The 26,280-nt window shown below is 42.8% G+C and overlaps 1 protein-coding gene across 1 annotated transcript in view; it reads right to left on the bottom strand.

Annotated features, from left to right (window-relative positions):
- Nucleotides 1-26,280, bottom strand: part of slc5a11 (solute carrier family 5 member 11) — a 71,416-nt gene that overhangs the window by 7,007 nt on the left and 38,129 nt on the right. Inside the window, exons 9-13 of the mRNA XM_034191058.1 lie at nucleotides 17,446-17,581; nucleotides 17,250-17,357; nucleotides 16,979-17,129; nucleotides 16,715-16,883; nucleotides 9,075-9,290 (exon numbers count right to left, since the gene is read on the bottom strand). Of these exons, the coding sequence (XP_034046949.1) occupies nucleotides 9,075-9,290; nucleotides 16,715-16,883; nucleotides 16,979-17,129; nucleotides 17,250-17,357; nucleotides 17,446-17,581 (780 nt within the window). The remainder of the gene's footprint in view (nucleotides 1-9,074; nucleotides 9,291-16,714; nucleotides 16,884-16,978; nucleotides 17,130-17,249; nucleotides 17,358-17,445; nucleotides 17,582-26,280) is intronic.

The following is a 26,280-nucleotide window of genomic DNA, read 5'->3' as shown; positions in this document are numbered from 1 at the left end:
GAACATTGCATCACCACACAAGGCTCTGGACGACAAACAATCGGTTCGGACGCCGAATCTCTGGGTGACGGAGTTATCTGCACTAGTATCGATGATGCCGCAGCTGGAGCAGCAGGAAGCGGAGCGGCTTGCGCTGCAAGCTCCGTAACATGGACGTCTGTTTGTTTAATTTGGTTTGCGAGATGCTGTAATTGCTCCCATATTTTCTCCAAGTGTTCTTGAACTTTTTTGGCAAAAGGAACCGCTTCTGCCGCTGGGTCCATTATGGAATGGCCGGGAACTACTGTTATGTGTCGACGCGGGTTGAGGAGCGGACCTGCGTCAGACAGAACCCAGCGCTACAAATAACCAGAAAAGCGGTTCCAAAAACAATATATTTATTACACCCGCTGTGCATAAAAAGTGTAAAAACAAAATAGCGTCCTTCTGGTGGAGTGACTGTTGGCACGCTCTCCAGCGCCCGCAAGGATCCAAAGCCCGGCGCTCCTGGACCCACTACCACCGCCAAACACCCCCCAGGAGGACACAACAAACTGACTGTCTGTGAAGCAAAGAAGAGGTGAGGTAAGTCAGCAGTTACAACAATATCTTTCCACACCCCCCAACACACAACAAGCTTGTCAGCTTTTGTCTTACAGCATAGCAGATTTGTTGTGTGTGTGTGTGTGTGTGTGTGTGTGTGTGTGTGTGTGTGTGTGTGTGTGTGTGTGTGTGTGTGTGTGTGTGTGTGTGTGTGTGTTAGGAGAATTAGCACCATCAATTAGCTCCTCCAAATTGTCGTCCGTCAGCAAAACAAACTCTGTATATTTAACTAAATGCTGTCCCCCCTAGTGGGCGGGGTTCGCAGTGTGCAATGGTACCAAACATATGGAACCAAATTGCACTCTAAATGCAACACAAATGGGATAAATAATACATGTCACGTGACATATAAAGCACCAATCAAATGGCAAGGATCCACTCAGCCATTATATAAAATAGAATATATATATATATATATATATATATATATATATATATATATATATATATATATATATATATATATATATATACATACACACACACAGACACACACACTGTGATGGCTACATCTCCTTTAACCTAACCTGACCCTTAGGGCCCCTTCACACATAGTGCAAATTTGTACAACTCAGGGCAATTCCCGTCAGAACAGCTCGTATGAGCGCACCACAAAGCATCGTGTTGACAGGCATGCGTGCTGGTGCAAAGGTTAATGCATGTGACGTGTCTTTCGAGCAGGAATAAAGCTGCTCGCACTGTGTTCCATGGGACGAAGTGCACCACATTGTGTCGTTGCTATGGAATAAATAAAAAATAAAAACCAGTTGGTACGTATGGAACCACACTGCACCGCTGCTGTGGGAAAAAAAATACATGCCACCCAAGGGATTCGTACCTGCACTTTACTGATCGTCAGCCCGAAACTTTACCACTGAGCTACTATCACTGGCCTGTAAACAGTGCGGGAAAATGCCTGAAATCAACAATGACATGGATGCATAAAAAAACACACACCATAAAAAAAACACCTTATCAACTACAACCCCTGGCATAAATTATGGAATCACCGGCCTCAGAGGATGTTCATTCAGTTGTTTAATTTTGTAGAAAAAAGCAGATCACAGACATGACACAAAACTAAAGTCATTTCAAATGGAAACTTTCTGGCTTTAAGAAACACTATAAGAAATCAGGAAAAAAAAATTGTGGCAGTCAGTAACGGTTATTTTTTTAGACCAAGCAGAGGGAAAAAAATATGGAATCACTCAATTCTGAGGAAAAAATTATGGAATCATGAAAAACAAAAGAACGCTCCAACACATCACTAGTATTTTGTTGCACCACCTCTGCCTTTTATAACAGCTTGCAGTCTCTGAGGCATGGACTTAATGAGTGACAAACAGTACTCTTCTTCAATCTGGCTCCAACTTTCTCTGATTGCTGTTGCCAGATCAGCTTTGCAGGTTTCCACCAAAGATTTTCAATTGGATTAAGATCTGGACTATTTGCAGGCCATGACATTGACCCTATGTGTCTTTTTGCAAGGAATGTTTTCACAGTTTTTGCTCTATGGCAAGATGCATTATCATCTTGAAAAATGATTTCATCATCTCCAAACATCCTTTCAATTGAAGGGATAAGAAAAGTGTCCAAAATATCAACGTAAACCTGTGCATTTATTGATGATGTAATGACAGTCATCTCCCCAGTGCCTTTACCTGACATGCAGCCCCATATCATCAATGACTGTGGAAATTTACATGTTCTCTTAAGGCAGTCATCTTTATAAATCTCATTGGAACGGCACCAAACAAAAGTTCCAGCATCATCACCTTGCCCAATGCAGATTTGAGATTGATCACTGAATCTGACTTTCATCCAGTCATCCACAGTCCACGATTGCTTTTCCTTAGCCCATTGTAACCTTGTTTTTTTCTGTTTAGGTGTTAATGATGGCTTTCGTTTAGCTTTTCTGTATGTAAATCCCATTTCCTTTAGACGGTTTCTTACAGCTGGAGATTCCTGCTTCATGCACACTGCCACCAAATTCCACACCAAATGTGTGGCTCTTAAGAATGCATTATTTTTGAAAGCGAGAGAGAGAAATTCAATTTTTATGTCAAAATGTTCCCGGGGTCCACCAAATACAGGTTCCCGGGGTCCACCAAATACAGGTTCTATGGTCATTTTCCCACTACACAGCACAAAAAGGTGAAATAAGGTGTGCTTGTAGCAGAGGTGGGACAATGTCACCATCAAGTCACTCTCAAGTCATGAATCAGCAAGTCTCAAGCCAAGTCTCAAGTCATAATGACCACCAGTTGTTTGCAAGCTGACTTGAGACTTGACTTGGGACTTGCAGATTGATGACTTGAGAATGACTTGATGGTGACTTCGTCCCACCTCTGGCTTATAGTGTAGCTTTAATTCAGGGTGTTTGACAGAATTATCACTTTAAGAACTGTAGCATGAAGGCATCAACAGTAATCCCAGTTGGTCCACTTAATTATGGGACCTGAAAATGGAAGCAGTAGTAGTATGTGTACAAATGGCTTGTTTTTCTTTCAACCCCTTGTTTCAGTTCAACTACATTATGGTGGTGTACAGAGGGAAAATAATAAAATGTTGTCACTGTGCAGTTAAAGACTTATGGACCCTTATTGAATGTCATAAACGTGACCTTTAATATTTGCGTTAATTCTTCAATCACACAAAACTCGTCCCATCCAGACTACATTGACTTACTGTGGATTATTTCTACATCCAGTTCTCTGATTCAGGTTCTATTGATCTGCATTATTTAAATGCTGCCTCTCTTCTTTTCAGTAGCTCTCTCTGCAAGCTAACTTCCAAATCTTCATCTTCATTAACTCTCAAATATTCTGTCTTCTTCCTATCAATCATTAGACTTTCAAAGCCCTTCTTCAAGCTTTCAGTTTCCTCCCTTCTGGTATTGCACAACACAATGTCATCTGCAAATGGTACAGTGCATACAGAAATTATTCATGGCAGTTCACTTTTTCAACATTTTGTTATGTTACAGCATTATTTTAAAATGGATGCAATTTTTTTCCCCTCAAAATTCTGCACACAATACCCCGTAATGACAATGTGAAAAACTTTTTTTTTTTTTTTTGGAAATTTAAAAAACAAAATAAGAAAATAACAACTAAGAATTCACTTGTGCATAAGTATTCACAGCCTTTGCATGAAGCTCAAAACTGAGGTCAGATGCATCCTGTCATGTGGGATTATGTACATGTTTGGTATTTGCATTGCTTTATGTTCTTGTTTGGGTTTGTGTTTTCCTTTTGTTTGACATGCCTTTTTCCTGAATGTTCCATCACGCCTGTTCCTAAATTCTCCCTCATCACCTGTGTTATTTAATTTAAGCCCTTTCTTTTCCCTCTTGTCTTCACCAGTTTGTACCTTGTGTTGTAGCTACCACCTCTCTCACTTGTCTTTTGTTATTGTCACGCCGTGTCTTTTGAACCGATTGCCTGTTTTATTACCTTGAGATTGTCTCATGATTTGGAAACTGCTGCTGATTCTTGCCTGCCTTTTTATGTAGAGGTGACCAAGAACACAATGGTCAGTCTGACAGAGCTCCAGCATCCTTCTGTGGAGAGAGGAGAACCTTCCTGAAGGATAACCATCTCTGTAACAATCAACCAATCAGGCCTGTATGGTAAAGCCAGTCTTTAGTAAATAGCACATGGCAACACACCTGAAGGTGCCTGAAGGAGAGACAAAATCATCTGGTCTGATGAGACAAAGTTTGAACTCTTTGGTGTGAATGCCAGGTGTCATGTTTGAATGAAACCAGGCACCATCCCTACAGTGAAGCATGGTGGTGGCAGCATCATGCTGTGGGGATGTTTTGTTAGCGACAGGAACTGGGAGACTAGTCAGGATTGAGGGAAAGATGAATGCAGCAATGTACAGTGACATCCTAGATGAAAACTTGCTCCAGACTGCTCTTGACCTCAGATTGGGGCGATGGTTCTGTCAGTTTTTGGCCCTGTTTATGCTTCTGTCTTTGATTTTCTGTTCATCATTTATTTTCTGTTTGGTATTTTGTAGTCTCTGGTTTTTGTTTCTGTTTAATATGTATTTTCTGTTCATCATAACTTAGTCATGTCTTTCTGTTTATTGTACTTAGTCATGTAGTTTATTCAGTTGTAGTTTCTGTCCAGCTATTGTTTTCCATTGTGTAACCTTTAGTCATATTTTCTATTATCACTTTTGCCACTTGTGAGTTCCACTGTTGTTTAATTTTAAGTTTTATTTTCATGTCAAACTTTTTCAGTTGTTATATTTGGTTTGTGGTTAATTCCTTGTTCAGGTATGTTGGGTCTTCTTTATTTTTTTTTCTTATTTATTAGGTCTTGAGTTTTGTTTGTCTTGGTTTTGATGTTTGATTTTGATCACTGTGATTTTAGGTTCATCTTTTTGTCCAGTCCTGTTCACTTTGTGTTTGTCTCAGTGCACAATCTTGCACCAACTTCCCTCATCTGTCTGCTTTGTCTCACTGCACTATCTTGCACCTGCTTCCCTCATCTTTGTTTCATCCGGCCACGCCTCCTTCCTGAATGTTCTCCACACCTGTGTCTAATTACCACCTCCCTTATTTAAGCAGCTTCAGTTCAACACTTCCCTGCCAGTTTGTCGTATTCTTTATCATCATCCCAGCCTTGCTTTGTCCTTGTTTGATTGCCTGCCTGTGTTTTGCAACCCTGCTTGTTTTTGATCTTGCTTCTGTCTTTGCTCTTGAACTACACCTCACCATGTACCAGGACTCTGTTTGTTTTTGACCTTGCCTCAGTCTCAGCCTCTGAAATCTGCCACGCCATGCCCCTGACCCCTGCGTGTCTTTGGACCATGCCTCTGCACCACGTCCACACTGCCACACTGACTGATTCACTGTGTATCGAACCCTGTGTCAATATACCAGATAAAGTCTTTTTAGTAACTCGACGCCTTTGTCTGTGGGTCTGCATTTACTTCCTACCATCTTCTGTGCCATGCCGCCTTGAATCATGACAGGTTCATCTTTCAGCAGGACAATGACCCTAAGCACACAGCCAAGATATCAGTGGACAGGCTTCAGGATAACTCTGTGAATGTCCTTGAGTGGCCCAGCCAGAGCCCAGACCTGAATCTGATTGAGCATCTCTGGAGAGATATGAAAATGGTTGTGCACTCACGCTTCCCATCCAACCTGATGGAGCTTGAGAGGTGCTGCAAAGACGAATGGACAAAAATGCCCAGAGAACTGTCAGACATCCACCACCAAACTGTGAACATTGCACTACATGCACATTGTCACCTTCTTAATACTCTAACGCTTCTGCTGCTGCCGACCCTGTGCCTTGTATATATAGTCTATGGCCACAGGGGTGCGCATATTGTACATTGCAAAATTTTATATTGCAAAAGTTTATACAATAGGTTAGGTTAAAAAAATTGTCCCAGTTAACTACACCGAGACCTGGAGAAACTGCATTTTGTTCTGCCTGTAAGGGTTGAGTGACAATAAAAGTGAGTCTGAGACTGAGAAGAAAAAAATTAATTTCATCCATTTTGGAGTAACATAACAAAATGTGGAAAAAGTGAAGCACTGTGAATACTTTCCAGATGTGCTGTATGCAGTGGTGGGCACAGCACACCAAAAAATTAGCCTTGATAACTGGCAATCAGCTAACTGAAAAGTTAGTTTTATAACACTAAACCAATAAACTGCCTAAAAAGGTATCGGAAGCTACAGCTAACCGATAACTTTCAATTTTGCCTCTCATACCCGCTCAGCTACTAACAAGCCGATTTTGAGTTTAAACACCACCAAAGCTTCTAGCAGAATCAAAGGCGATCACAAAACCAAATACAGCCAGAGCTTTGTGCGCTCTGCCCACTGCTGTCGGGAAGCGTCATTTACCTTGACAGGATACAGTGGTCCAGCGATGAGGCAGAGGTCTTGAAATGGAAAGCAGGTTTATTTGTAAACACCAACACACATTACATTGATTCATTTGTGTTAGTTTTTACATAGAATGAATTAGTCAACCAATCAGTATGAAGTTTACCCATAATCCCTTTGGGCACCTGTGTGTTAATGTTCAAATCTTCAGAATGAGTGCATTATTTTAAAATGAACAGATATGTGTTATAACACATATCTGTCCACTTTGTACATTTTAAGAGTTTGCATTAATGTAGTTATTCTATCCAGAATAATTTGGTTTATAAATCAAAACCATAAGTCAAACCAGCTTCCCGTTTCAAGGCCTCTGCCTCATCGCTGGGCCATTGTATGTCCAAGAACATCACCTCATGTTGCAGCAGGATAATGCACGGCCACATGTTGCAAGGATCTGTACACAATTCTTGGAAGCTGAAAATGTCCCAGTTCTTGCATGGCCGGCATACTCACCGGACATGTCACCCATTGAGCATGTTTGGGATGCTCTGGACCGGCGTATACGACAGCGTGTACCAGTTCCTGCCAATATCCAGCAACTTTGCACAGCCATTGAAGAGGAGTGGACCAACATTCCACAGGCCACAATTGACAACCTGATCAACTCTGTGCGAAGGAGATGTGTTGCACTGCATGAGGCAAATGGTGGTCACACCAGATACTGACTGGTATCCCCCCCCCCCCCCCAATAAAACAAAACTGCACCTTTCAGAGTGGCCTTTTATTGTGGACAGTCTAAGGCACACCTGTGCACTAATCATGGTGTCTAATCAGCATCTTGATATGGCACACCTGTGAGGTGGGATGGATTATCTCAGCAAAGGAGAAGTGCTCACTATCACAGATTTAGACTGGTTTGTGAACAATATTTGAGGGAAATGGTGATATTGTGTATGTGGAAAAAGTTTTAGATCTTTGAGTTCATCTCATACAAAATGGGAGCAAAACCAAAAGTGTTGCGTTTATATTTTTGTTGAGTATATACGAGGGCTGTCAATAAAGTTACGGTCCTTTTTATTTTTTTCAAAAACTATATGGATTTCATTCATATGTTTTTACGTCAGACATGCTTGAACCCTCGTGCGCATGCGTGAGTTTTTCCACGCCTGTCGGTGACGTCATTCGCCTGTGAGCACTCCTTGTGGGAGGAGTCGTCCAGCCCCTCGTCGGAATTCCTTTGTCTGAGAAGTTGCTGAGAGACTGGCGCTTTGTTTGATCAAAATTTTTTCTAAACCTGTGAGACACATCGAAGTGGACACGGTTCGAAAAATTAAGCTGGTTTTCAGTGAAAATTTTAACGGCTGATGAGAGATTTTGAGGTGATTCTGTCGCTTTAAGGACTTTTCACCGTGCGAGACGTCGCTCAGCGCTCTCAGGCAGCGTCATCAGCCTGTTCAAGCTGAAAACCTCCACATTTCAGGCTCTATTGATCCAGGACGTCGTGAGAGAACAGAGAAGTTTCAGAAGAAGTCGGTTTCAGCATTTTATCCGGATATTCCACTGTTAAAGGAGATTTTTTTAATGAAAGACGTGCGGACGGGTCCGCGCGTCGGGACGCAGCCGCCGCGACGCTCCGCCACAGGAAAAACACCTCTGTTGAAAGCCTTAAGGACAAGTTGGAACATGTCCTGCCTGTTAAACAATTTCTCATATACTCACTCCACTGAAAGCCATCAAAAGCCGCCTGGATTTTACAAATGGTTATCAACACGGAGGTGTTTTTCCTGTGCCGCCGCACCGCGTCGGCTGCGTCCCGACGCGCGGATCCGTCCGCACGTCTTTCATTAAAAAAATCTCCTTTAACAGTGGAATATCCGGATAAAATGCTGAAACCGACTTCTTCTGAAACTTCTCTGTTCTCTCACGACGTCCTGGATCAATAGAGCCTGAAATGTGGAGGTTTTCAGCTTGAACAGGCTGATGACGCTGCCTGAGAGCGCAGCGCGACGTCTCGCACCGTGAAAAGTCCTTAAAGCGACAGAATCACCTCAAAATCTCTCATCAGCTGTTAAAATTTTCACTGAAAACCAGCTTAATTTTTCGAACCGTGTCCACTTCGATGTGTCTCACAGGTTTAGAAAAAATTTTGATCAAACAACGCGCCAGTCTCTCAGCAACTTCTCAGACAAAGGAATTCCGACGAGGGGCTGGACGACTCCTCCCACAAGGAGTGCTCACAGGCGAATGACGTCACCGACAGGCGTGGAAAAACTCACGCATGCGCACGAGGGTTCAAGCATGTCTGACGTAAAAACATGAATGAAATCCATATAGTTTTTGAAAAAAATAAAAAGGACCGTTACTTTATTGACAGCCCTCGTATATATTAGTGGTCTAAAAGTTACCAAAACTAAATTTATCGTAAGATAATTGGTCCGATAATAGTTTTAAAACTTATCTGAAAAGCTAATCCGCTAACAAAAACATGAGCTTTGATAATTATCGGTTATCTGATTAGCTGAAAAGTGCCCACCACTGGCTGTATGCACCAGGAGGAATGACTGGCAACTTCAAGTTAATTTGTAATATGACTCCTCACTGAGTAGCTTCACTTGGTGCTGTGAGTGTTCACCTGTTCTGGCTTGGGCTTCTCTGTGGCCAGGCTGACCACAACCACCACGATGAGGGAGATGATAGCCAGCAGCACAGAAAAGTAGAGATAGTGGACATATTTTAGCACCCCAGGCCTGATGTCCTCTTCATGACACAGTGGGACAGGGTAGATAAAATCAAGTATCATGCGGATGCAGCCCACCAACACACCAGTAGCCAGGCTCCAGAACGCCCCCTGTGACAGGGAGAAAGGTGTAAGCAAAGTTACACAAAGACCACTTTTCACAGCTTTGTCAAATGGTTCAGGTAGAAAGGGCTAATATTTGAATTCAAATTTGACAGAGAAACTGGTGACAGGATTGTTGGATTAATTTCAAATACTTTGGGACTTTGTTACTGCATATGTGATTCAAAACCTGTTTTAACTGATTGTCCACATTATTTACAGCTTGTGACCAGATCTGTGTGTGTCCATGTTGTAGTCCTCATCTGCCATCTGATCCATTAGTTACATATATGTTTAAGTTTATATATTATAAAAACATTTGACATGAGTTGTGTTGTTGGGTGATGGTTTTATCGCCCAAATCAGACATTGGGGGGGGATGCACACACACACACAAGAGTCCAAACTGTACAGGTGCATCTCAAAAAATTTGAATAGTGAAAATTTCACATAATCTAGTTTCAGTACATAGAAACAAAAATATTTCAGTCATTTTTTATTTTAATTTTGATCATTACAGGCTCCAGCTCCAAAAAATCAAAAATGCATATCTCAAAACATTAGAATATTTTGGTAGATCAGTTTTAAAAAAGGATTTCTAATGCAGAAATACTTAACTTCTGAAAAGTATCTTCATTTATGCACTCGGTATTTGGTTGTGGCTACTTTTGAATGAATTCCTGCATCAGTGCAGTGTGCATTGGATGTGATCAGACTGCAGCACTGCTGAGGTAGTTTTAGTGGGGTTCATTAAATTCTGAAGAAATAATCCGCATAAACCATCCTGATTATCCCAAATGGTGTCTATGAAAAGTCCCCTTGTAACACAGCTGTGCCGTGAGATCTCCTCTCTCCCACCAAGTCTTGGCAATTAAATTATGCCGTCAGCCACAAAGAAATAAAATAATGTTAAAATTAGTCAGTTTTGTTTCACACACAACCACACAACCCGGGGTCAACAACCGCGTTCCTGGAAATCACCTGTCCTGTATTTTTTCCATGTCACGTCTGGTGTTTCCGTGCTCTTGCATGCATGAGCACAGCTTGAGTTCATGATTAGTGGGAGGAGCACAGAGAGTTGGAAAACATCTGGGGCAGGTGATCTGCAGCAGCAAGGTTGGTGAGCATGACATGGGAGTGATATCTGACAGCTGTTTGAGGTTTGAACAACAAATACATTCTGTCAAAACATTTTTTACAGCCTCATCTTCTGGCTAAAGTAAAGCCCTTCTTCAACAGACACGATGTTGAGAAGACAAATCGTGCTTTCATCAGATCCAGACTTGATTATTTTAACACATTCTATGCTGGCGGTTACCAATTTTACCTTGCACACCTCTAGCTTGTGGAAAATGCTACTGCTTGTCTTTTAACAAACACATTTAGATGTGAGCACATTACTTCACTCACTCCACTACATTTAGGGAATAACCCTGTTGGGTCTGATGCTTTACGGCTGTTCATGCTGGTTATACGGTTGCAAATGGACCTTTACTGGCGACGGATATTTGCGACCGTATTGTTGTGTGGGCCGCTGAAGAGGAGGTACTGCTGGCCCACCACCACCAGTCGGCGCCCTGCTTGGAGTGCGGGCTTCAAGCATGAGAGGGCGCCGAGACAGAGAGTGACAGCTGTCACTCGTTTACACCAGCTGTCACCAATCACCACCAGCTCTACAAAAGCTGGATCATTACTCCACCTCCTCGCCGAGAAATCAACTACCGTTGAAGGTAATCTTCTCTGCTGTGATAATTGTGGATCTAACATTGTTCTGTGTGCAGCCGCATTCCTGTAGATTGAGTCTGAATCTGGATTGGCGGATAGTGGGAGTGCGACGTTCTTCGCCTCTTACTCCATCCAGGGAGGAGACTAGCAGGAGCTGCACGGGTGAAATTGTGTCTGGAGGTGGAGGTTTTCCCTCCTTGAAGACCTGCAGAAAAAGGATTACTGGGTGTGTGGATACACACTCACCATAACTGTTTTGTCATCTTCTGCCAGCAGTACCAGGGTCTGCAACCGAAGACGGTGACCACCTGGGGACTCAGGACTTGGCGGCTCCGGTGTTCTTCAGGCCGTTGGTGGTGGAAGCTGTGTGGGTCCCGGCTCTCCGATCGCCAGAGGTCTCCTATCTTCGAGCCTGCCCGCACGTCACCTTGTGTACAATTGGCATTATCTGTGTCTGTATTTAGTTGTGCGATTCACAACATTAAATTGTTGCTCTTTGTCTTATCCATTGTCCGTTCATTTGCACCCCCTGTTGCGGGTCCGTGTTACGACCCTTTCCCAACACGTATAACAGCATGAACATCCGCAAATCATCAGACACAAGGGCCCAGTTTCACAAAGCAGTCTAATCTAGTTTAGTCAAATAAACTCACTTAGCTGACTAGTTGTTTTTTTTTTTACATTAGTTGTTACACAAAGCACTTAATTGGCTGAAGTTCCACGTTACCCGACTAAACTTTTTAGCCTGGTACAGAGGAGGTTAATCTTATGTTAGTTGATAAAACTTCAATGCGTTACCTCAAAAAATGGCAGCTATCATGTGCCACCATTTGATGGAACACTCAAAAGCACCCCGACATCACTCGTATTCCTTCAAATGGAGAGCTTCCTCTGCTTTTGGCTGTGGTTACAGCAGACGACGACTGTCATGATGCGTTTGTGACAGTTCTCACACCAGCCACGGGCATCACTGTTCTGCTGAGCAGTTTTGCGTGCACAAAAAGGTTGACGAAAGTGTAGAAAAAGAAACTGCTAGGCTAAGTGCTAAGCACGTCGTTCTGCAATTCATATGGGTCCGTAAATGTTAATAAAGCCAGTTAAGGAAACAAAGGATGGATAGTTCATGACAACATCCAACATGGAAGTAAACAAAACTGTTGTGCATGGAGCTGTCGCTCAGCAACGGCACGCGTGAGGCTGTTATGGCTGTGAAAACAGTCGACTAAGGTAAGACAGCTGATCTACAAGTTTAGCCATTGATGTGAAACGGTGATTAGATGGATAATGTTGGATGACTAACTAGTCCACTAAAAACGTTTAGTAGACTGAAGGATTAGGTTGCTTTCTGAAACCAGGCCCAGGAGGTTATTCCCATTGTAATCCAATCCCATCGTTTGCATGGTTTATTTTTAGGTAATTCGGTCGGCGAGGCTTACTGTGAGGCAGCGTCACTCCAACAGTGGTTAGGGTAGTACCTCAAATGTGAAACAGTAATTCTGTATCAGATTCCACATCAGTACTTTCATATGGTAGGTTAAATTCACCCATTTCGATGGCGTTGTTGGTACACAACTTTCTCTAACTCTCAGCTAACAGCGCTAACAGCTAGCAGCACACACGGCCGGTGTTCTGTCAAATTGTGCGTCTTGTCGCATAAATCGACAGTTCCACGTCCCAACAATATTGCACATGGGTGCACATACGCAGTTGCGCAGAGGGTTGGCCTGTGAACAGGAAATACATCTCGTCAGAACACCGGTCAGGGCGCAGAGTAATAGATCCAAATGTGAAACAGTCAAATATTTTGCCACCGTTACCTGATATTATAAGGTCTGAAATCTCACACAATTAACCAATCAGATTTGCAGAAAAAATATAATGAGATTAGAATTTGTTTTATAATCAATTGTAAGATCTTTTTTTTATTTATTTAGTTTTTCAGCTCTGCACAAAAACAACATCCCCAGTCTCCCCAGGAGTGCAAAGGAAGAAAGACAACAAAACCAAATTGAATTACAAATAAATATAAAGAACAGAGTGTGTGTGTCAGGCCACCTTATTGATTATGTCTTTGTTTATAGGTCAATCATTTACCCCAGTTTTTTACAAAAAAAGTTCTTCCTTCATTTTCATCTTACGGTGCATCCGTAAAGTATTCACAGCACTTCATTTTTTCAACATTTTGCTGTTTCATTCTTATTCCAAAATAAAGTAAATTAATTTTTTTTCCCCTCAAAATTCTACTTACAATACCCCATAATGAGAACATGGAATTTTTTTTTTTTTGTAAATTTATTTAAAATAATGATAAGAAAAGAAATCACATGTACATAAGTGTTCACACCCTTGGCTCAATGCTTTGTTGATGCACCTTTGACAGCAATTGCAGCTACAAGCTTGGAGCACCTATCTTTGGGCAGGTTTGCCCATTCCTCTTTGCAGCACCTTTCAAGCTCCATCAGGTTGGATGGGGAGCGTTGGTGCACAGCCATTTTCAGATCTCTAGAGATGTTCAATCGGATTCAGGTATGGTCTCTGGCTGAGCCACTGCAGGACATTCACAGAGTTATCCTGAAGCCACTCCTTTGATATCTTGGCTGTGTGCTTCGGGTCATTGTCCTGCTGAATGATGAACTGTCACTCTAGTCTGAGGTCAAGAGCGCTCTGAAGCAGGTTTTCATCCAGGATATCTCTGTTCATTGCTGCATCCATCTTTCCCTCAGTCCTGACTAGTCTCGCAGTTCCTGCCGCTGAAAAACATCCCAACAGCAGGATGCTGCCACCACAATGCTTCGCTGTAGGGATGGTGCCTGGTTTCCTCCAAATATGGCACCTGGCATTCACGTCAAGGAGTTCAGTCTTTGTCTCATCAGGCCAAAGAATTTTGTTTCTCATGGTCTGAGAGTCCTTCAGGTGCCTTTTGGCAAACTCCAGGCAGGCTGCCATGTACCTTTTACTAAAGAGTGGATTCTGTCTGGCCACTCTAGTATACAGGCCTGATTGGTGGATTGCTGCAGAGATGGTTGTCCTTCTGAAAGGTTCTCCTCTCTCCACAGAGAAATGCTGGAGCTCTGACAATGTGATCATTGTGTTCTTGGTCATCTCCCTGACTAAGGCCCTTCTCAACCTAATCGCTCAGTTTAGAAGGGCAACCAGCTCTAGGAAGAGTCATGGTGAATCCAAACTTCTTCCATTTACAGATGATGGAGGCCACTGTGCTCACTGGTACCTACAAAGCAGCAGGCATGTTTCTTTACCCTTCTCCAGATTTGTGTCTCATGACAATCCTGTCTCGGAGACAATTTCTTTGACTTCATGCTTGATTTGTGCTCTGACATGCACTGTGAACTGTGGGGCCGTATATGTATGAGGTCTGTTAGAAAAGTATCCGACCTTTTTATTTTTTCAAAAACTATATGGATTTGAATCATGTGCGCTTGCATCAGACAAGCTTAAACCTTCATGAGCATGCGTGAGTTTTTTTCCAACACCTCCGTGTTGGAAGTCTCACAGGACAAGTTGGAACATGCCCAGCTGTTAAACAATTTCTCGGATACTCACTCGACTGAAAAGCCACCGAAAGCTGTCTGAATCTTACGAACACGGAGGTGTTGTTTGTCCTGCGCCATGAGTGGCTGCATCCCAATGTGCGAATCCGTCCACATGTCTTTCATTACAAAATCTCCTTTAACAGTGGAATGTGCCGATAAAGTGCTGATCGTGACCTCTTCTGAAACTTCTCTGCTAGTCACACGACGTCCTGCATCAACAGAGCCTTAAATTTGGAAGTGATCTGCTCGTTCCAGCCTGTCGATGGCCGTTCAGGGCGCAGTGCGCCCTCCGCCGCTGTGGGCCGTTTTTAATCCAGTTTTAATGGTCCTTAATCCGTGTGATACTGATAGAATCTTCATCGAAAGCCATCTGAATCTTCCAAATGGTTTCCATCTGGCTGTCTGGCAGAGTTTCTGAAAAAATTTTCATGGAACAAAGCGGCAGTCGCTCCACCATTCCTAAACAATAAAAATCCGACGAGGGGGGTGGACCAGTGCTCACTCAAAGCCTGCCCACAGGCGAATGACGCAACCGACAGGCGTGAAAAAACTCACGCATGCGCACGAAGGTTCAAGCTTGTCTGATGCAAGCGCACATGATTCAAATCCATATAGTTTTTGAAAAAAATAAAAAGGTCGGATAGTTTTCTCACAGACCTCGTAGACAGGTGTGTGCCTTTCCAAATCATGTCCAATCAACTGAATTTACACCAGGTGGACTCCAATTAAGCTGCAGTAACATCTCAAGGATGATCAGTGGAAACAGGATGCACCTGAGCTGTATTTTTGAGCTTCATGGCAAAGAATGTGAATACTTATATACATGTGATGTCTTTGTTTGTTTCTTTGTTTGTTTGTTTAATAAATTTGCAAAAATCTAAAAATAAAATAAAATAAATTCACATTGTCATTATGGGGTATTGTGTGTGGAATGTTGAGGGGGAAAAAATGAAGAAGCGCTGTGAATACTTAGCAACCATTGTTTCTAATTCAGAGCATCGGTCTTGAGTCAGTTCATAGTAATGGCCTTCTTTCCAGATGAATCCTGACCAGATATTTGTCTCCTGCATGCACAGTTCCGTCCAAATACCCAAGGTATAAAACAAGACAAGATTTAGGAATTACATGTTTCAATATGTCACAGAGAGTTGATTGACCGTCCGCTGAAAAGGGTTGTGTACATTTCCAAAAAATATGTGTGTGGTCTGGATCCATATGATTGCATAATCTCAAGCATGTTGGTCATTAATTTGTTTACTTTTATTTTTAGGTGTGATGAAATATTGAATTAGCTTCATCTAATTAAATTCTCTACATTTTATTGATTGTGTTGTAGCTTGATGTGTTTTCCAGAGATCATCCCCTCATGGATTTCTTCATGCAGCTCCCTTTCCCATTTGGCTTTCACATACAATGTTGAATCCACTCTAGAGTCATTAAGCAAGAATATAAAAGTCTTCAGTATAATAAGCTTGTACAAGTAGCTTTATAACAGGGTGCATTTTATTCTCATTCTTTTAAATTTTTTGATGTAATAATGTAACCATCATTTGTAAGTATCTGATTTAGTCCTGATTAGTCATGTCGTATGTATTTTTTGTTGTTGAAAGCTTTTCGTTTCACCATTACTAATAGTTGTACATTTTGGTGTAATTCCTTTTTTGGTCCAATATTTAAATCTAGTATCATCAAATGAATTTTTAAATTTTAATGTTTGTTTTTTAAAGCCATTAATGGTGAGTATATGTGGTTGCAGATCAGTCCTCCTTGTCCAAGCCCAGATTAACTGAGTCTGTGGAAATAGACCTACACCCTCGACCCTGTGCCCACTGAGAAGCTTCTCACCCAGCTCTGGTTCTAGGAAAGCATCCTGGTCTCCCTGTTCCAGGCAAGGTGATAGACATTTTCTGGGTGATATGGATTCCTCAAGTTACTCTTGGTCTGAGGGCCACCACAGGAACAACTGGAAGATATTGGGAACAGGGCTGTGGGATCTTACTTAACCTACAGCCAATGTGTCCCATCCCCGGTGATAAAAAGGACCTACTTTCCTTTTCCACAATTAACCTTGTGCACACAGAATAAAGAATACTCTGTTCTGGGTCTCAACTAAGACCAGAGCTCCATCAGTTTTGCAACAAAATAAGTCAACATTACCTTTTCATTAGTCCTTGTCCAGAAGCAGCCCATGATGAACACGACAGTGACAGGAGGCTGGAGGTAGGTGCTGATGGACTGAATGTAGATGAACAGCTGGCCCCCCTGACTGGCCTGGACAACAGGAATCCACAGCACAGACACGACCACCAAAACCAGAACAAACACCCTGCAGCACCAACACACATATGATGGCTTTGTGCTTGATGATGATGTTTTTTGGGAAGGGTAAGCTCTTAGAATTCATAGGAACTGTGCATGTACCTGCCCACAATCATCAGCTCACGCTCAGTCGCCTGAGACCTGAAATTCTTCCAGAGGTCCATGGTGAAAATGGTGCTGGCGCTGTTGAAGATGGAAGTCAAAGAGGACATGAGGGCTGCAAGCATCACTGCCATCATCAGACCCCGAAGTCCTGAGATGCATAACGCACAGACTGAAGTAAAACAGCACATCTGCTGGGAATAATTTTATTTTACAGGGGAAAAAAGACAAAAACAGGACAATGGAATTCAAAACAGTTAAAGTCCTGCACCTGCAGGCAGGAGCTCGATAACTAGTCTGATGTAGGCCGTATCAGAGCACCCTACTGGGTTACCACAAATCTGTCTGCACAACTCAGGGTCTGCACACGCCACCTCATCTACAAAACATTGTGAAATATTCAGCAGCAGCAACATCAGCTTTTAAAGTGAACCAAACATCGACTGATGCAAGGATGTGTTTCTTACCTGTGAAGAGAATTCTGCTGATCATTCCAGGCAGCAGTATGATGAAGAAAGGCAGAAGCTTCAGGTAGGCAGCCAACAGAGAGCCGCCTTTAGCGTGAGTCAGATTTTTAGCAGCGAGGGAGCGCTGCACGATCACCTGCACATAATCACGACCAAAGTATAATTAGGTTATACAGAAAAGTTACAATAATATTTCAGTTTAGTGTGAATATTAATTCTCATTAATTCAGAGGCTGCAGAATCAGCAGAAAATATTTTGTTAATTCATGCACAGAAACTCGAAGCTTGTGTGGTTATTACACAACTACAGTAATGAATGATGAGGCCAAGTTGAAATAAAAACCTAATTGAAACTGTTACTTGCGTGTTGCCAGTGGGGATCGATGGGCTCTAGGTTGGGTAGTGTTTATAAAATAGGTGCATCTATTTTGAGTTGGAATGGCGTGTGAGTCCAAAATGTTTTTAGAACCTTAGACCTCAACAGTTTTTAGAAGAAACCACCCACCATATCATACCTCAAATATTCAGACGACACTGCCATCCTCGCACTCCTCTCAGAAAACCAATCCACCTTGGACTACCACAACACATCACTCACTTCACCAAATGGTGCACGGACAACCATCTCCAAATAAATGTCAATAAAACAAAGGAACTTCCGGTCAGCCCCCCCTCACCCCAGCTCCCACCATCATAAACACACACATAGTTGAGGCAGTGGACACTTTCAAATACTTAGGAATAACTCTGGACAATAAACTCACCTTTGTTCAGCACACCGAGGACATTCAACAAAGAAGCCAACAAAGACTGTCGGCCATCCGCAAATTCAAAGGACTACATGTTGCACCACCTTCTGTTGTTACTTTATCAATGTATCATTCAACCCATCATTCTGTACTGTTCCTCATGTTTCTTTACCATGCTTTCTGTCACAACCCGGGCCAAACTCACATGTATCACAAACACAGCTGCCAAAATCATTGGACTCCCCACACCCAACCTTACAGAATTGAACAATACATCCATTGTTCGCATAGCAAACTCTATAGTACAAGACACCACCCAACCACTCCACCAGTTCATTACTCCACTTTCTTCAGGGCACAGATACAGAAAGATTAAGTTTAAGAGGGCTCCCTTCAGGAGGAGCCTGATCCCCGCAGCTATAGCGGCCCTCAACAGCAAGCCCCACTGACCAGTCTGTCTGCCATTGTATTGCTGCTTATTACTGTTGTTATCAGTGTTATTGTAGATGTCTGTGCTGTCTATCTTGTGCGGTGCTACTGTGATATTTGTAGAAGAATTTTTAGGTCCATATTTGAACTGTGATGAACTATCAAGTGTCCTGATCCGAACTGTATGTCCTCTGGTTGAACTAGTAGGTGTTCAACCCAAAAAAAGGGCTCTATTAGTCATTCAGTCTGTCAGGGGCTTTCCAAGGCCTTTTAGGTGCTTTCCCGCAGGCCACGTGCAGGGGCCTCAGGCCAGCTGCACGTGTGGCTGAGGCCACGTGCGGAGGGGGCCTCAGGCCAGCTGCACCTGTGGCTGAAGGTCTTTTAAAAAAATCAGTTGTAAATCCTTCATGTTTTAATGGGAGCGTTTGTCACATTGAAATAATGGCCTAACACCTGCTTAGGGTTCACTAGAGGACGCTTCCAATAGAAAACCATGTCTTGGGAATGAAATACATAAAAAAGTCGAAGGAGGAGCGATGCCCGCGGGTCTCCAATAAATAGATGAGCGCGGTTGTCATATTCAGTCTCTCTAGAGGACTCAGTTTGTCTAAGCTTTGTGTCGAAGGCTTAAATAAACTTAAAAACTCTGTGCATTTTATCTTGCTTAAGGCTGAATTATTCTAAAGTGTTGTGTCCTTTTTCTAGCATATCACTTGCAATTAGTTTGTGTTATCTAAAAGAAGACATCCCGAGAAGACTAAAGACGAGCCGCGACAGAACTTGGCGAGCCAGCTTCAGGAGGGTCCAGGGGCATTCCGGCAGCCTGGGGCAGTCCAGCTCATCCCTCCAGACCGTAAATAACAGTGATCACGACTAAAAGGTAAGCAGAAACCTTTTATAACTTCTGCACGATCTGGAGGAGTGAGTCGGGATTTCCGCCCAAGTTGACAGGTGATATTTTTTAATTGCCTCTTACCCAAAAGAACCTGGACTAAGAAAATTGATAAGAGACTAAAAAAAGATAAGATTGAAAATTATCAGGCCTTGTAGATAAAATGCTCAGAAGGTGTGTGTGTTCCCGGGAAAAAGAATGTCTATGTGAGTGAAAGGTCAGGAATGTTCATGAACTCTGGTGCGGAAAAAGAGTGCGTGAAGAACTAACCTGAATGCTTGGAGAATAATTGGTGTTGAAATTCGTTACTAACGTGCCGGCTGATAGCATGCGCTGTAGGGGTTAATTTAGGGGAGTATACTGACAAATAGATACAAGGTAATACAAGGTTATTTAAAGAGTTTAACAGAGACTGAAGTGAAATAAGTGAGAAAAAAGAGTTTAACAAGAGAATACGTGCAGAGAAAGCACAAGATAAGCGCCTGAGGGGGCGCAGTAGAAATACCGTACGTGATAAAGAGATTTAAAGAGAAAAGTGCAAAGAAGCACAGCTGACAGTAAGTAAAATAGCTCAATAAAGGACGTCATTTTTTAAGAAAAGAGAAAAACTATAAAAAAATAATAAAATAAATAGAGAGTTAGTGCAGAATACATGAGAATTAATGAAGCAGAAAATAGTGCAGTAAGGCACCAAATACACGCTTGTGGGGCGTGGGAGAAGAATAAGTAATTAAGTACACAGTAATATGAGTTTTTTTTATAAGAAAAGAAAAAGAGAATATTTTCAGTGCAAAGGCACATTAAGCTCACGAGGAGCTCAGTAAGTGAAAAAAAAAAAGGGTAGAAGAAAGTGCAGAAAGGCACAGGATACGCACGCGAGGCGCGGTAAGGCGTAGAAATAAATGAAATATTGTATGCTCAGAAAGGAGCTTGTGAAAATAATATAGTAAGCACAGGATACGCACGCGAGGCGCGGTAAGGTGTAGAAATAAATGAAATATTGTATGCTCAGAAAGGAGCTTGTGAAAATAATATAGTAAGCACAGGATACGCACGCGAGGCGCGGTAAGGCGTAGAAGTAAATGAAATATTGTATGCTCAGAAAGGAGCTGGTGAAAAATAATATATTAAGAACAGGATACGCACGCGAGGCGCGGTAAGGCGTAGAAGTAAATGAAATATTGTACGCTCAAAGAGGGCTTGTAAAAAAGTAATATATGAAGTTGCTGACAGCGCCGGAGAAGCTGTCTAACGTGAAGAAGAGATACATGCTTAAACAGAACACATTGGTGTTAAGTGAATAAAAAGGTTGTTTAAAGCCGCGGAGTGAAAAGTGGCAGAAGTCTAGATAGAGATATATAGAAAGTTGTTTTTAATAATTTTTGTGTATAAAGCTGTTGAAAATTGTGTGTGGGAGAGTGGAGAGTAAGCAGGGAGGTGCAAGCAAAGCTGTGAGGGCTTGCAAGCTGGCTGACATACAAGATTAATGTGAAAGAGTACGAGGGGGAGGTATTTAGACCCAACAGGAGGACTTGGGAGGTGCATGACAGGCAGAGAGGAAAGTGTGAAACAGAGACAGTGAAGAAAAAGACAGGAGAAGAGTGCTATGTAAATACAGAGAAGGTAGATATTATTTCAAAGAGAGAAAACTAATAAACAAATATAGCAGAAAAAGACTAGAAGCAGAAAGTTAAAAAAATTAGAAGGAAAATAGAAAGTCGGGAGCAAAGACATTAGGAAGTGTTAGGGTTGTAAGAGGATTAAATAAATAAAATTGGTTATAAATCAAAAGAGATAAAGCTTAGATTATAGTGAAAAAGCTGACAGACTGATCAATACTTGGGACAGTCATTGATGGGAGACTTAAGTGATGATGAAATAATACTCCCAGAACATTACTTGACTGACGGAGACATCGAAACCCAGGGAATCAGGACACATTTTTGGCTGGAAAGGACCTATTTTGACAGGGTAGGAGCAGAACATTGGCAGGACGAACAAGAGATCAATCAGAAATTATGGCAGATTACTAAGGTAATCAATCTGAAGCAAAAGAAAGAACAATTCCCTCTAATTAATTGGGAGCTGCTGATAAGACGTCTGTGGCATCAGGGTTTAACCCCGTGGCTGGAGCTGCTTTGTGCTGACCCTAATAAAGAACTTAGCATACCATTAAATCATTTAGTAACACTACCAACCGATCCAGGTGAAGAACTGTTTCCTAGGTTGACTCTGACTGTGGTCCCAAGGAAGGTTCGGTGGGAAACAGGTAAATTTTCATATTTAGTTAAAGAAAAAGAAGACGGGCATAGCAGTTGGAAATTTAATCCTTTTAAGGGTTTAAAATACAAAACAGGTGTTACAGCCAGCAAGTTATTGGTCTGGATCAGGACAGCCCCTGAGGGACTACCAGAACACCATAGAAACACCTCACATAGCGTTTGTCAGGGTTACATGGGTAACTCTCAAGGTCAAGGTCGGGAAAGTACCCCGCTAGACTTAGTACTAAGAAAATATCCAGGAAAACGCACTAAGGCCAACCAATGTATGAGAAAGTGGCACAAAAGGTCACATGGGGGCAGGCAATGGCCTTTGGAGGGATCATTTGATCCGGTGATGTGTGAAGCAGTTGCGGTAGAAATACAGAAAAAAGAAATTAAAGATCAGCAGAAGAACGTAAAAAACAACAAAAAACGCACTGAAGAAAAAGAAGTTTTGGCCTTGTTCAAGCAGGAAGCACAGAGGCTACAGCAGAAAAGAGAAAAAATTACAGAGGAAAGATCCAAAGAGACTAAAGCCAGTGCACCGAGCTGGGAAGCAGAGCCACCCCCATATAAACGTCATGATATGGGGAAGACAGCTGGACAATTTGTATTAGGAACTCGTGAAGAGGACCAAGGCATGGATGTGGAGGGCAAATTCACACTGACACTAAAAGCTCGAGAGCCACAAGGAGACAGGTCCTCAGTCTGTCAAATGGATCATACAAGGTCTCCAAGTCCGAAAGTAAGTGGTCGCACACCACGACCAGCAGGGGGGGCCACAAATAACAGTGACACGGAGGCAGACGAGGATAAAGAGAGAGACCTGAAGGCTCCGCCTGCACATCGAGGTCCACTGAAAACCGTCCCCTCCCACCATAAGTCAGCCGACTGGACCTTCACAGGCTATAGAGGCTCCGAAGAGTGGCACAAGAGCTTCTGTGACACACTGGATCTGGCCAGAAGAGATAATGAAGAACTAGCTGAGCAACTTCGGCTAGCAAAGGAAAGAATACAAATACATAGGGACACCGAGGAAAGAAGAATATTACAACAATCGACGCCCAATCAAGGGAATCACATTATAGAGCCACCCACCCGAAAAATTTCTGGTGAGATCATCATTGAGACTGCAAAAGAGGCCCGACTCAGGCAAAGACAACAATGTGTAGCCAAAGACATAGCGGCTTTAGAACAGAATATAACCGACTGGATGGACTGCCTGGAACCAGTCAGTCGCACTCGATCTGGAAGACAGTATGGAGCCCGCACAGAAGAAGAGGAGGACGAAGACCTCATATGCCCATTGGTGGTTAGAAATGGTCATCATGTGTATACCCCATGGAGCTGGACAGACATGGTGGGGCTGGCCAACAGACTGCCAGACATCACCCAAGGAGCTGGGAGATGGATAACTGCCTTAGAAGAAGGCACTGCAGGGGTAACCTTGTCTTTAGGTGACATAAAAGCCTTGCTAATGCATGTCATGGGAAAACATGACACTGAAGAATTAGCAGGAAAGGTTGGACTAACACAAATGATGGGCACTAATCAACATGATGAAGTCCCCTTTAATCGCTATAGAAACTCCATGTGGGAAGGACTGAGAAGAAAGTACCCTGAGGTCTTGGATCCCTCTAAATTGGATGATGAGGAGTGGACACCTGAAGAGTGCCCAAAGAAGTTCCTGCACCGATTCCAGAAGAGATGGGCGGAGGAAACAGGAAATGCATGGAACCATTCTCCAGCAACTGAAATCCTGTTTAAAATAACTGTAAAAAAGGCTCTACCAGATGAGGTTCAGAAAGCCCTAGATGGAGTTGTGGGACTATCAAAAATGAATTGGGCTTTATACTCTGAGCATATTTGTCACCATCTTGAAATCTACAAGAAAGAAAAACAAAAAGAAGAAGATGCAGCAAAATCCCTGACGAAAAAATTGGTGCAGATGCAGTTGGGAGAGCTAACCAAAGTCAAGAAAGAAAAAACAAAGACCCAGGCACCAATGATGACCCCTGTTCCTTCTGAGTCGGCAAGCCTAGGCCCTACGGCAAACACTGCTGCCACCATACAGGCACCTGTGGTAACAGCCACACAGAGCCCCCAAGGAGCAGCAGGGAGCACTGCTGCAGGAGAAGTCTCAGCACCAGTGGAGCATCACTATCACTACCATAGCACTGGCACACCTGGAAATGGACCCACCTACAGTCATGGGTGGAGAGGAGAGTCACGGAACTTTCAAGGTCAAAGAGGAGGGTGGCGAAGAGGATCTCGCCAACCTTCATTTGGAAACAGATTCCAAAACTCAGCTCCCAGGAACAGTCAAGCGGGACCGCCTATGGGACCAACACCCCCAATAGGGGATCAACCCTCTAATGAGTGTTGGAGCTGTGGACAACCTGGACATCGAATGAGAAATTGTCCGGCCCGACCTTGGGTTGGACCCTCTGCCTATTGGCAATAGGGGGGCCTAGAGAAGACAGAGGGGGAAACGGTGGCATTGGCTATTTCGATGATACCTAAGGAAGAGCCAACCGTCACCGTCAATATACAAAACAGAGATTTCCCGTTCATGGTGGATACAGGGGCAACATACTCTTGCATAGGGAAAATGGGCGCTCATCTCCCCCTCTCTGGGTCTGTAATTAAGACCATCGGCTTCTCTGGGAAAACTCAAATAATACCTTTTACACGCCCACTTCCTGTAACGATTGCAGGAAAAACAATTGAAGCACCCCTGTTATACTCACAAAATACACCTGTGAATTTGCTGGGAAGAGACATTTTATGTAAGCTACAAACCCAGATAGTGTGTACCCATCAAGGACTGCAAATACACTTTCCTGACGAAGCACTCGCCAACATTATGGTGCTTATGGACATGGAAAACAAGGTCCGACCTGTGCAACCCATGGTATACTGGCTGAAGTTACAACCAGAAAATTCAAATCTTCAACTGGAATGGGAAAAATGGAAGCCCTGGGCAGAACAACACTATGAAGCAGTATGTACACCTAGTTTACCTTTACATGTCACCCTGATGTTCGATGCCAAACAAGAACAAACTGACTATGCATGCTGCTGGGATGTATTGATGAATCAACGGCTGTTTCACATAACCACCACAGAAATTTATTTAGGCCCCCAAGGGGCCGCAGCTTCTGTCAAGCTAACTTCAGCTGAACAACAATGGTATCAAGTGCCGAATGCCACGCCTCATGTGACCCTTTTAGTCTCAGAAAAGTATGAATCCCATGACCTAGGTCCAATGGTAAAGACAGCCTCAGAAGTTGAAGAATGGCAAAACATGGAAAGTCCACAAGTACATCTGTCAAAAGACCAGCAGTTTATACGAATTAATTTAAAAGTAAATGATGAGGCTATAGCTCAAAAAGTGGAGCTCAATCCTAGACCAGAGGGACAGATGGTGTTATCGGCCCAACAAGAGAAATTGTTAGAGCAAATACCACCAGTGGTGTGGTCCAAAAGCAAAACGGATGTAGGACTAGTAAAAACAGCCTTACCAGTAAAAATAAAAGTAAAACCGGGAGCAAAACTGCCTCACCAAAGGCAGTATCCATTAAAACCTCAGGCTATTGAAGGCATAAAACCAGTAATTAAGGGACTAATGGCAGCTGGAGTTTTAATAAAAACTGCAAGCCCATGCAATACTCCTATCTATCCTATCCCTAAAAACAATACCAAAGAGTATCGGCTGGTACATGATCTGCGTCCTATCAATGCAATAATAGAAATGGATGCACCTATAGTACCTGATCCGCATACTATACTATCAAGCATCCCTGCTGGAGCAAAATGGTACACAGTAATCGATCTGTGTTCAGCCTATTTCAGTGTGCCTGTGCACCCAGACTCACAACATTTGTTTGCATTCACATTTCTGGGACAACAGCTAACGTATACACGGCTACCTCAGGGACTGAACCTGTCCCCAGCCATCTTTAACAAAGTCCTGGCTGAAGATTTACAACACCTTGATATACCCAGTACATTGGTGCAATATATGGATGATCTCCTTATTGCATCAGAGACTCAAGAACAGTGTGAAAAAGATTCATTAATTGTATTGCATGCATTGGCAGATGGAGGTCATAAAGTAAGTAAGGACAAATTGCAGTTCTGCAAACAACAAGTAGAATACTTGGGAAGACAGTTGTGTGGGACCACGCGATGTATAGCCCCAAGCCAAGTGGAGGCTATAATCAAGGCTCCCAAACCCCAAACAGTGGGACAGATGCTTTCATTCCTTGGGATGGCAGGGTACAGTCGGCCGTGGATTTGTGATTATGCTATAAAAACTGCACCTTTGCGTGCCATGATTAGAGCAGTGGGGCAAACAAGCAATGCAGCTCTCCTCGTCTGGACAGATCAGGCAACGGGAGCTTTTGAGGCCCTAAAAACAGACATGCAATCAGCTCCCGCATTAGGTAACCCAGATTATGGGAAACCTTTCCATTTGTATGTTACTGAAAAAGCTGGTTAT

Source organism: Thalassophryne amazonica, chromosome 16 (genome assembly GCF_902500255.1).
Source record: "Thalassophryne amazonica chromosome 16, fThaAma1.1, whole genome shotgun sequence".
In the NCBI taxonomy this organism is placed as follows: Eukaryota; Metazoa; Chordata; class Actinopteri; order Batrachoidiformes; family Batrachoididae; genus Thalassophryne; species Thalassophryne amazonica.
Note: the sequence above shows the minus strand (reverse complement) of the source record. Positions and strands in the feature narration are given on the sequence as shown.